Raw genomic sequence first — 13257 nt, forward strand, 5'->3', positions numbered from 1 at the left:
CAAGTAAATGTCAACTGAATTACCTGGGTGTGGGTTTTTGTTTTAAGAAGTGAAATTTCTTAGTCACTTCTTCAAATTAATTTTGTCTTTTTTTTAAAAAAATGGTGGTATATATTATGTGTTTCTCTTTTTAATTGATATAAATGGCATAAACATTATGTGAGTTTCAAGTGTACAAGACAATGATTCAGTTTATGGATATAGTGTGAAATTACCACCACAATAAAGTGTAGTTAACATCCATCCCCACACATGGTGCCATTTTATTTTTAAAAAGCAAAGTATGATTATTGCATATTCTAAAAATTAGAGCCACTTCATCTAAAGTACCATAGATTGTGTGTTTGATGTAAAAATGAACTGAATATTGTCTTTTAATTCTCAGTCAAAACATCTTTCTTATGCTAAAGTCCAATTTAACCAAAAGAAAAAGAATAATTTGTAGGTTCTTTTATAATTCTCCAAAACTTGGTGATTTCTTTTTGCATGCATTTATGTGCCTGATATTTAACAAATTTACTGGTGCATAGACAGGTAAGCTTGCTTCCTTTTAGTAGTGGACAAAATCTAACTTTTATCACTAACATAAACCATATTTATGAATTATTTGTTATACATTCAGACTAGTTCATTTTCTAACATTGTGTTTCTTAAAGGTGTGTTTCTTATTTCAAAGACTAGTTACTTAAAAAAAAAAAATCCCTTCCTCCAACTACTTCTCTTTGACCCTATTTTTCAAACAGGAGATTAACACTAGTTCTATAGACAGATCTCTCAACTAGATTCTACAGTGATAGTCACAATCAGAAAACTTTAGAGGCAGAGAGGGAAATAACATGCAGAAATTATATATTTCTTGCCATTTATAAATATGTTCTTGAATATACCATAAAAATAAATAAGCAGTGGATAATTAGATGTAATATCAGATATCTTAAGGGAAATTAATTATATCCAGCAAAAATAAAGCAGATGCAAAATTCAGAGATTAAGTCATTTTGAACTGTTGATTACCTTTTTAGAAAGTTTTATTTGTGCTCAAAAGAATTTGTGTTTATGGTTCAAGGTTTGGGGCTTGTTCTTTGCAGGCTGGCTTTTTAAAGAATTACACTGTGGTGCCTCTTGAAGTGAAGGGAACATCTTTAAATCTTGTTTGGTTTGAATGAATGGATAGCTAATCCCGATCAGATGTTTCTTTAGAGAATAATGTTTAAAAACTGTTATGGAATTTAGCTATCCTAGCTGATTCTTAGGTAGGGTGTTTTCATCCCAGTTGTGAAGGTCTCAGAGGTCAGCCAAGGTAACCATTTATTTAAATCGTCTTTTGTTTCAGATTTCCTGTTGAGCTCTCTTTTTTTAACCATTTCAAAAATCACCCAGTTGTTGTGTCATAGCTTTCCATAACCCCTAGATTCAAAGATTCAAACCAAAAAACCATCTACATAACTAAATGACTGTACCCTCCCACATAACTCTAACTAGAACAGAATATGAAATTAGACTTCACATTTTCTAATCACAGTGAAACTAATATTTGGAATTCTCTTGTCAAATGTCTTCTGTTTATGACGCTTTTGTTTCTTTTGTTTTTGTCTCCCCAGGACATTTGGGCTTCCAGGACAGTTTTGTTACATCAGGTGTTTTTAGTGTGACTGAGCTAGTAAGAGTGTCACAGAGTAAGTATAATTTTGCCTTGATTTGGTACAGTTTTGCCTTGGGTTTTTGCTTACCTTTTGCCTCCTGAAGACATAAATCGCTTTCAGACTCTCTTTTTCATACACCTATTGGAAGCATTTTCCCATGTAGTTTGTTTGAAAGCCAAGAATTTAAGTCAGGAAAAATTAAATATTTTAATGTGAGACATAAGGAAAGAACTGAAATCCTGAGTGTCTCAGGTGTTCCCTAGCTTATAGTGTGAACCTGGTTTAAAGAAGTTCTGAAGCTTCTGGATTTCTAAGAAATTCAGCATTTTAAAAGAATTTGGTTTTGACCTTTAAGAGGATGCTGATGCCCTTGGCGTGAGTGACACCCCGCAGTGTGATCATTACCAGCTTGTCAATAATCACCAACAACAGTGAATTAAAAGTGCCTGTCACCACCCTGTCCCATTGATCAAAGGGTTATTGATTGTATTTGGCTATGATATAATCCAGACAGTCTGAGGAGAAGGTATAGGATTCCCCCTGATTCCCTGTACCGTGCCACACAGACACACATATACACACTCTATTGCCGTTCCACAAAGACTTCTCTTTATTTTTATTTAAAAGTATACCTACAGTACCCTTGAAACTGACAAAGTATCATACATCAACATACTTCAAAAACCTAATAATAATTTTCATCATATTTCAGATAACTTTGCAGGTCTTAAAAAGATCATATAGGCCTTAGGCATTGTGCCTGTGGTGCTTGATGGTTTAAAATAAAACAAAAGTTTCTGGCTAACATTAAAAGAACACATATCTACACTGACTATGATATTCTAGGTCCCAGTACCAAGGGAAAAGATACCAAATACTTAAATTTTATTTTTTAATCCCCTTTCTACTTCAAAATATCACTTGTAGATAAAATTTGCATTGTTGAAGTTGGTTTCAAGCTGCATCAAATTCTTTGAGGAATGAGGTGGAGTAAAAATAAATATTTTTATTTCAAGTTCATACCTTCCATTCACTGTATTACAGTCTTGCAAGCTTGACTGAGTAAGCAAGTCAGTCTCATGACAAGATGTCAGATCAAGCAAAGCAAGCTATCCTGATTCTCACAGGCTCAGGTTCTGTCTGTTCTTATTTCTTAAAAGTCCAAAAAGTGGGGTACCAAGGTATGGGCAGGGAATACAGGGGTAGAGGGACAAGAGAATCTGTCTGCTAAGCATAGCTTTTCATGTATGTTATGTAAAATTAATCCTTGCAATAAACATGTCAGTTAAGATATTACTCTCATTTTTACACATGAGTTAAATTAAGGATCTAGTTAAGTCATTTATCCAAAGTCAAACAAGTAGGCAAAAGGTCAAATCTGTGTAGTGCTAGAATCTGTACTTTTAGACTAACCCAAAGGAACTTGAAGACATCTGCAGCCTGAGACTAGACAGGGAAACAGCAAGAAGGTAACCATGGTTAGTGTTGGAATTATAGCACCAGGAGTCCTTGCTGATGCTGTAATGTTCTGGTGTAGGGATGTTGGAAACCTAGAGAATGAAGCATTATGAGCAGCAAGTTTATGACCTGGCATGGAGAAGTTGCTGCCATATTATGAAGTGTTCGAGGAGTACCAACAGCGAGCTGGAGACTAGATTTTCTTGTTAACTTGGAGGGTATATTGCTGCCACAGCACAGCTGATTAGCCATTGACAAATGGTAATGCATTCATATGTATATTTTTTACTTTTTAAGATTTTTAAAAGGTGATCATCATTCTACTGTTTTCTTATAATTTGAATAGTAATATAGAGTATAAGAGTATAACTGTCTTAATGGCATTACTGGGACATATATTCATTCATAGATCCCTTACAGGATATCACCTTAGCTTTAATGAGCAAAGAAAACCCTTTTAAGATTGATGCCCAAGACCTTTTATAGTCTACCCTGGCTGCTGTGCATCCTTTTAAATTTTCATCACTGTCAGTGTCCTAAAACCTAGGCCTCTGTAGGCCAAGGCCCACACTGCTCACCACCCTCAGAATCGCAGCCTTCTTCCACGCTCTCTGTGTCCTTTAAGGTCTTACATCCCGAGGCTTCTCAGGGCCCATCTTGACGGGACTTGCATTCAGTCTGCCCCACACGGTTGCCAAGGAAATTCTCAATCTGCCTTCAGGATTGCCAGGGACTATGGTTGAACCGCACATTGAATCTGCAAAGGGACCTGGTTTGTTTCCTGTCCCTGTGTAGAGGGCCGTGTTGCTGATGCCTGGTATCCTGAGCGTCCTTCGGCTCCCAAATGCTTTTCGATTCTGCACTCTGCTGTGTAATCGCTCTAGGATTCACTCACACATGGCCTCATGCTGACTGAAACTGTTTGGCAAGAGTGGGACTGGGCTGTGTCAGCGAAACTGTGGCTTCAGGCCAAAGTGCCATGCAGAGCCCCCTCCCTCCCGCAGATCTATAATCCAGGTTTGTCAGGGTCTGTGTCTCAAGATTGCCTTGGCTGCTGGGGGAAGGATCCCTGGCTCATGCTTCCTCACCCACACACCGTTCTGAAAGACTAAACATTCAGGTCACATGATGGTGTCAACATCCTTAACCGTTCCTTACAGTGTTGCCCCCTTCCCCACGGTAGAGATGCTAAGCATCCATTTAAACGCTGCAGTGGACACTTTTTCCTGATAAGTGGGGCTGGGGTGCATTTGCAACCCTGAGATAGAAATAAGCTAACTGGCACATAAGTTGATTTCATGCATGATGTTAGTCCTGGAAGGAGCATGATGCTAAGCTAATATGAAAAATTATAGTTGCTAGAGTTTATCAAGTACTAAGTACCAGGCCTTGTGCTAGACATCATTCAGTCCTCCCATGGTTGCTGTTATTGTCCCTTTTTATAGATGAAGGAATCAGTGATGCTCAAAGTTCAGAAACTTGCTCTTCTCATTTTGCTGTGCTCAACTGCCTGCAGACATTTTGGTCATGACCTCTCCTGTAACCAACTGTAGGGCTTCCCTGATAGCTCAGTGGTAAAGAATCCACCTGCCAATGCAGGAGACCCAGGTTAGACCCCTGGGTTGGGAAGATTCCCTGGAGAAGGGAATGGCAACCCACTCCAGTATTCTTGCCTGGAAAATTCCATGGACAGAGGAGCCTGGTAGGCTACAGTCTGTGGGGTCACAAAGAGTCAGACACGACTGAGTGACTAACACACACCCTCCTATAACTATTATAGAAGCAAACAATCCAAAGATTCTGTACTTTTACTAAATTATGATTTCTTGTTAGAGTTGATAAACTTTTCAGTTATTAATTTGTGCATTAAAAAATTAAAATGATTTTCGGGTAGACCAAAACAAGTAAAGTACTTAATTACAGTTTTTTCCTGGATTTGTTTTCAGGTTTGATTTTTTCTTTGTAATGAATAGACTTTAGAGAAGTTTAAGTTTATTGTTTTACATTAACAGATCATAAAGAATTTCAATATGGCTTCCTCCCCAATTTCCTCTCTTATTAACATCTTTTGTTAGTGTGGTACATTCATGTTAATTGATGAGCTGATACTGATATATTATTATAACTCAAGTTTGTAGTTTATATTAGGGTTCTTTCTTTGTGTTTTGCATTCTATGTGTTTTGACAAATGCATCCATTATTACAGAACAGTCTCACTTCTTTACAAATCACCTGTGCTTCCCACTTCCCCAACCAGGGATCCCTTTACTCATTCTATAGTTTAGCCTTTTACCTGGATGTAAAAGGTAAAAGTTTCTAATGTCCTCACTGTCTTAGAATTTCTTCTGCTGTGTTGCACAGTTCTTATCTTCCCCTTGTCTGTCCTAGCCCCACCCAGGACCCCCATCACCACATACATGGTCCAGAACATTCACACTGATGGTGGCCTTAGCTTGAAAATTTTTCCTCTTTCTGGACCTTTTGAATTTAATTTTCAAATTTGCTAAACAAATATTGACATTCCCCAGGTTTCCAGTTAGTTTCTGTTCTTAGTTTTCCTCCTTTTAAACTTAACAAAGGAGGGAGATGCTATTTCAGTGTTTCCTCATGAGGATTCACTGAAATAACCGTGTGCTAAGTTTGTTGATTATAATCATGTTACTACAGGGTGGCAGTGGCAGAGAAACTCAAGGAAGAGTTGCCAGCTTAGCCTTGCACATTCAGAGATGAGGGTCAAGTGACAAGGTTGCTCGACATTTAATTATCCTTCTCACTTGCACACACCTGTTAGAATCAGAGGCTCCTGCTGCTGTCTCCCAGCAATTTCCCTCTTTCTTTACCCCCTCTGTGTGTGTGTGTGTGTGTGTGTGTGTGTGTGTGTGTGTGTTTATGTGTGTGTTAGTCGCTCAATGGTGTCTGACTCTTTGCAACCCCACGGACTGTAGCCCACCAGGCTCCTCTGTCCATGGGATTCTCCAGGCAAGAATACTGGAGCTGGTAGCCATTTCCCTCTCCAGGGGATCTTGCCAACCAAAGGATCAAACCCAGGTCTCCTGCATTGCAGGCAGATTCTATACCATCTGAGCTACAAGGGAAGCCTGTCTGCTATGTACCTAACTTTTAATTTTTTACATCAGCCAGAGTCCATGAAAAGCAAAAAAGGATAGTTCTGTTTTTCTTAGCAGCAAAGCAAGTCTGTAGTATAAAAGTAAATATACATTCATTCTTTCCCTACCTTTTTCCTCCCTGTGCTCGGACCATCTGAAAGTAGTTCTGGTTATTTATTACTTTGTTCTGGGGGAGGGAGGGTGGAATACAGACCACTAGACACGTTGCCAGAGAGAAGGGAGAAGTCTTCTCTGCTCTGGGGGAGGGGGTTTACAAGTGCTAACAATGAGGTTCAGAATCACTGAAGTTGTTTTAGCATAATACTGTGAGGAAAGAGACAGGAACCATCTGTTGAAATGGCTCTGACATGATGCTGCATTTTCAAACAAAGCCTTCTAGAAGCATTTTCAGATGGGTCTGTCTCCCATGAAGTTGCTACAAAGAGAGCCTACTCCACTGGCGGCTGAATGATGCCACTTAGATAGCGCTCTCTGTCAGCACCCTCTCTTGTTTATTTGGCACCAATGTTTTCCTCAGAGTGAGTGCTCTGAGGCTGTCAGATATTCTTCCTGGTATGAACCCAGAAAATCCTCCTTAAAAAAAAAATCCACTCCTTCTGCCCATTTCCTTCTAAAGTGCTGACTCTCTTACTTGAAGTTGGTGGAGTGACTCTGAAACCTTAAATACTTCACTGGGAAAAGAGGAAAACCACAAATACACACAGGCCATTGTGACTCTGGCCTGACGGGTTCTAATTTTCTAGCCGTGGTTTGTACACCCGAGCCGGCTGTAAGGGTTAAGTAAACTTCGTGGCTGGGGATGACTTCATGGCCCTGGAATTTTGAAAAGCCAGGGTTCTCAGTACACTGTGGCCAGCCTTAGAATCTTTGGGTGTGAAAACCACTCTCAGTTACCCAGACTGATTTGGGGTTCCCATTGCACTGCTGCAGAATCTATTAAAATCCAGCAGCTGAACCGTCCTGGCTCTGCCACAAAGCCAGGCTGCTGGGTGGCTACAGAATTCCCGAGGTGTTTGTCAATGGAGAGCAGGAGTGAATGGAGGAAGGCGTCTGCTCAGCCTGGCATGAGGTGGCACCCTAGTGGCTGTTTGCTGCTTTAGAAATGCGCACTCTTCTGTATTCTCACACGGGAATCGTTGCTAAGATCCAACTTGCAGTTCATTCGTAAAATTCTTTTTGAAGTCTCTAGGTCCTTTGTGCGTCTCTGGGGAACCCACATCCACACCCTTGGTTTTCTGGCCAGCAATTTAGTAGGAACTCTTTTGGTAACAGTCTAACCTGCCACGGTGGAGCTACTACAACAGAATTAACTTGCCTCCAAGGTACAACGAGGAAATGAATCTCTTTGACAGGGTCAAGCCCAAACTTGAAAAATTACAAAATGTTCTTGCAAAGAAAGACTCATGAAGAAATTCGTATAGGATAAGAGATTCCGAATGTCCTTGTCCTCCGGGGGTGCCATTTTAAATATTTGCTGGATTTTAGGTCTTCATTAAAGTGGAGTAGATATGAAACTTTCTTTTCTGAACAAGTAGCCTGTTGGTTCGCCTTTGATCAGGGCATGGAAATTATTTTTAAACCTAAGGTTATATTCTTATGCAAGTTCTTCTTTTGAAAGAAACCATTTGGGCTTGAGCATTAAGGGAAGAACCAGAAAGATTATAATAAAAAATAGACTGCAGCCCTAGCGTGAACAGTGGCTGTGACCTTGCCTCTTGTTTGCCATTACACAATTCAATGGCAGTCCACTCAAACTATGCTCTCGATCAATATCCTATTAAAGCAGCACAAAAAGTCTCCATAAACTTAGTGGTTAGCTATGTTTATAAATGGAACTCGGCATAATTAGATGGTCAATAGCAGGCTCTACTAGTAATTTTAAAATGAATCTCACACATTTTCTATCTGTAGAAGTCAATGGCACCTCTTCCAGAGTGAGGGTATCATGTGCAGCACACAAAAAAGCAGCAGTTCCTTTAAAAAAAAACTCAAAATGCCCATCTCCAAAGTGCAGTTTTTCAAGAAAATCTGTGCATTATGAAACAGAGAATGCTGATTGGCCCTGTATCTGATTTTCACTTTGCCTGTCAAAGCTACCTTATTCTGAATGTATTATGACATTGCAAATGTTTTATTTTCTAGTTTTAATCAGCCCCTCATAGAGAGATAAAGTAATAAATATTGCCATACTCTTAGGAAGAAAAAAAAAATACCAGTCTTACTGGCTTAATTTAGTGGGTTTCCTCTACTATAATTCAATAAATTTTCAAAATAAATACTGAAATTGAGTTAGTTCAGAAGGATGTTTTGTAGTATAAATTTTTTCTTTTCATTTTCTTGACATATTTGGGGTGAATATGTGGACAGTAAGGCTGGCAACAAATGGAATGAACTGGCAGTAATAGAAATTTTCATCAAACTACTCATTCTTCTGAATCCTGGCTCACACTATGTGTGGCCAAACATGATTTTTTTTTCCCTGTCCTACTCTCCTCACCCACTTGTGAAAGAGCCACAGAAAGTAAAAAAGTGCTCCCACCCTTACCTGCAAATTGAAATGTGCATATACCGTGTGTTGTTGTGCGCTCTGGCAGTGGTGTTATGATCACCATCTCAGCTGAAATTAGAGCTAGGATAAGAACAAGCTCATGACATCCGTAGACCCATCAGTCAATGCTATGCACGAAGGGTGTGTTACACACACACCCCTACAGTCTTCCTGGTTGAAGCAGTGAGTTCTTATGGCAAGATTTAGACAGCCTCTCATTTTCTTTTCTTAGCTGAATCTTCTGCTAAATTTGCCAGACTGTGAATATTTTTATTATAAAGATTTGACTCAGGAAAAAGCAAAACACTTAACACCTTGATGTACACACTATTTTGTTATGATCTCTTCTCATCTGTTCCTCTATTTATCATCTTTTCTAGGTAATTCTTTCTTTGGATGATATATTACATAAAATCATATACAAGATGGCAGCATGGTATTATAAAATAGTTACAGAGATAATAGGTAACCTGGCTCTGTGAGGTGACTTTGGGCAACATGTAACCCTTCTCAACTGTGTTCTCCTCATAGCTAACCATCATTTATTCAATCAGCAAAGATTTATTAAGTACCGGTTGTGTGCTGGGCCTGTGTCTGAGTAATGGAAATAGAAACCCCCTTCAGGAGTGTTTCAAGGATGAAGTGGAAAACGTCAAGCATCCAGCACATAGCAGATGCTCGGCAATGGAACTACTGTGATTAGTATTGAACAGGGATTCTGTCTCTGATCTTTCACTCAGAGTTGATCTTTGAGCCGACCGTACTATCAGCAAATTTATTTAAAATATGTGTGTGTGTATGTGCTGAGTGTGTGTGTGTGTGTGTATAAATTAACAGGGGCTGGTTATAGAATTCATGTTCTAAAAATCAATTTATTACAAGGACCATTCTAGTGACCCCTTCAGAGTTAGTAATTCTGATAGAATAAGAGCATTCCAATACTAGATCTAATTCGTCTACTTTAGGAATCCCCAAAATTTTTATTCCTCAAGCTTTCAGCCAAAGCCTATGTTTCTGTGTTACCCTGGAAATTTCTCTTCCAGGGCTTTGAATGGATAGCAAGATATTTAAAAATCCTCAGTCTAAACACTGACATGTTAACAGTTTTTTAAGTGGCCAGCCATACTGTGGGTTTTTTCAGGTTTAAAATGTATTTGGTTTTATAGTATTTGAAAATTTCACTCTCTTTTTCATTATGGACATAAAAATCCCAGCATGTTGGAGGTAATTTCTGCCAATGTAGTTTTTAGTAAGTCTTTATTTATGCACTCATAAGCCTCGATTTTTACAGAGCAGATATTTATATTCAATAGGTAACATTTAGGGAACTAAAAGACATTTTGGGGATTTCCAAAAGCCTGACAGAATTCTTACATTACCCCACAATAAGACTTCAAATACTATGTTGAGATTTTTGTTGGAATGTAGTGTCCTCACTAAATCTTGCTGATTATAGAGACCATTGCTGATGACTCTACAGGCATGTCAAGGACAAGACTGATGGGAATCACACTCAGAAAAGCCACATTTTAGGTCAGATATTGGGAACTGATTTAATCCAATATGTGATTGATATGAGAACATACTAGCACCCAGAATTTTTCAATAGATGGAAGAGGAAAAAAAAACTAAACAGGTCTTGCTGAACATATTGAGGATTGTTGAAGATGGCTGGATTTGTAGGTTGTAGGGATGGGACTCTGTTGACTTGGTTTGGTTTCCTTTATTTATCTGGCTGTGTCAAGTCTCCATTGCAGCATTCAAACTCTTAGCTATGGCATGTGGGATCTAGTTCCCTGACCAGGGGTTGAACCCAGGCCGCCAGCATTGGGAACATGGAGTCTTAGCCACTGGACCACCAGGGAAGTCCCAGTTTGGTTTCCTAAGAGCTAATTGTCAGATAGTCCCAGTGCACTCTTGGTTAAGGAGCTTACTTTAGAAGCCCATCCCTGGTTTATAGACCATTGTGGTGAAAAGACCTCCTAGGCCATCAGATCCATCCCCTGTCAGAAAAGACTTAATCCCATGGCCCAGGCTGTATCGTATACTAAACAGGTACCACATTCGACCTCAACCAAAAGCTGTGACAAGGTGATACTCTAAAATGCAGATAATCAGTGTCGGTCCCAAAGGCAGAAGCCACAAGTGCGAGAGACATGTCAGCATCACTAACCCCACTGTGGGTTGCTCAGCTGGACCATGTGTCTGGCTCTTCACCCAGTGAAGGTACTGCCTGACACTCAGAACTCTAAAAAGAAAGAAGTGAGAATGGAGAGGATGAGATAGTCGTTTTGCCAGTTACGTGGTGGGTGATAAATATTTTTCTATTTAAATCTTATTAAATTCATCTCTCCGGTAACCAGTGATGAAGGAAAGACAAGGAGAAATGTGTGTTTCACCTCTGTTTCTTTGGTGGGTATCTAGATATCTGGGCTCAAGCCCCTGCTCTGTCACATGTTTAGCTGTGTGATCCTGATCTTGCTGCTTAACCGCACAGCTCGTTTCCTTACTTGTCAATGAGAATAAATACAAATACACATTCCATGTCCCCATGCAAGGATGAAATGAGATGATTCAAATAAAACACCTATTCCATTGCCTAGCACACAATAAATGCTTGATAAATATTAGTTCCTCACCATTTTTCATTAACAAGCTCATATAATTTTAGTTCAACTCAATAATCATCTGTTGCATGTGAATGTATGAAGCATCAGTTACTGTGTGCTTAGAATACAGAAATAAGTAGCAGGCAGTCCTTTGCTTTGTAGAGTAGATATGGAAGTTTATTGAGACCCAAGACTGGAGTTTATGATTATCGATAAAGTGCCTGAGTATGCTTTATTTACAAATTGAACTCCTAATAATTATCTATCAAAGATGAACCATCTTCGTGGCTCATAGTGGGGAGGAAGGAGGGCATCAGTGAATGGTTCTTATTTTAGTAAAAGAAAAAATTTTGTTAGAAATAAAAATTCCTCTGTTTACCTTCTTGCCACCCCAAGCACACATATTCCTTACCTTGGGTATTCAAAACATGAATGTGTGAAAACGGTGCTCTGTGTTAGCGATGCCTTTGAGAGGGTTAAAACATTCTGCTGGGTTTTGGCACTTAATACTTCATTTCATAAAAAACATTGCTTCAATCTTATAATAGCAGGGAAGTTCATTTTCACATAGAGGGAAACCCTTGTTTTAGTTTAGTGCCTGTCTTTTATGTGCCATTCTGGAAAAACACACTCCCTGCCTTCATTGGCCGGATCTTTCAGAATGGAAGAAAGGGGAAAGGAGAGCAGCACATGGTTTACAGACCAGAAATCTGCTTGGCAAAGGAGTTGCTGAAGACTGTGGTGTTGGAGCTGCAGAGAAAGTACCTTTATGATTGATTTCCATTCAAGTCAGACTGACTGCAGTGTGGTCATTTTTCTAACCCATAACTGCTCACACTGCAGCAGTCTGCTATCTGCAGGGCGTCTGAATTATAGCAGTCTATGTCCGTGTTCCCTCTTACACAAATTACTTACACTGGTTTCTTTTTCCATGCAAATTCATCAGTTTTACAGCCCCTCGTAGCCACAGTCAGGAAACTCTGGCCGAGAGCACAAATTGATAAAATGAGTTAATTTTACTATACTTATTTTTTTTCTTTCTAAAAGCCCTTTCTCATAGGCAGTGCTCAGGAAGCATATTATGGTGAAAGGAAGATAACAAAGGAGTTGAATTTTCTTGCCATAAATTACTTTCCAAGTTAATTCCCTTTAACGATGATTCCAGATTTGCTTGAGTTTTCATAGCATTGTACGTTTACAACTGCGCCTTTGATAGAAAGAAGACCAAGTGTTTTCCCATGTTCACTCCTTTGTGCCTGTGACATGGACTTTCTTACAAGGTCTTTGCCACTAGCATGCAAAACAACACTAAATTGTGCTGGGCCCTCAGAACTGTGTGCTGTTGTTGGACTTTTTTTGTCCCCTCTAGTCTTAAAGTACAAGTTCACAAAGTCTCAGTGAGTGTATTAGAGTATGTACTCTAGAGAGAAATGTACCTCTCTTTTCTTTCAGTAGTTATTTTAGAAGTTGGAAATCCACTACTAAATCCTCATAGTCTTTCTTGGGGAATACCTGTTGGCCATTACTCCATCTTGTTTAGTTGTCATGCAGATTTGAGGGAGGGCCAGGTGTGATTTTTAATCTTTAAAATGTAAACACCACCAGGACAAGGGTTTTTATATATCTTGTCCACTGATGGATCTCAAGCACCTGGAGTAGTGCCTGGTACATTAGAGTTGCTCCATATATATTTGGTGAACAACAACCTCAGTTATGCAGATAATACTGCTCTAATGGCAGAAAGCAAAGAGGAACTAAAGAGTTGGCTTAAAGGGCCTCTTGATGAAGGTGAAAGAGGAGAATGAAAAAGCTGGCTTAAAACTCAACATCCAAAAAACTGAGATCATGGCATCTAGTCCTATCACTTCATG

At 39.2% G+C, this 13257-nt stretch overlaps 1 protein-coding gene across 4 annotated transcripts in view; it reads left to right on the top strand.

The window, feature by feature from the left end:
* NFIA (nuclear factor I A) overlaps positions 1–13257 on the top strand; it is a 396595-nt gene that overhangs the window by 253966 nt on the left and 129372 nt on the right. For all 4 annotated transcript variants that reach the window (XM_069593137.1, XM_069593156.1, XM_069593167.1 and 1 more), the window contains exon 4: positions 1602–1676. In XM_069593137.1, coding sequence (XP_069449238.1) covers positions 1602–1676 — 75 coding nt within the window. The remainder of the gene's footprint in view (positions 1–1601; positions 1677–13257) is intronic.

This window comes from Ovis canadensis, chromosome 1 (assembly GCF_042477335.2).
Source record: "Ovis canadensis isolate MfBH-ARS-UI-01 breed Bighorn chromosome 1, ARS-UI_OviCan_v2, whole genome shotgun sequence".
In the NCBI taxonomy this organism is placed as follows: domain Eukaryota; kingdom Metazoa; phylum Chordata; class Mammalia; order Artiodactyla; family Bovidae; genus Ovis; species Ovis canadensis.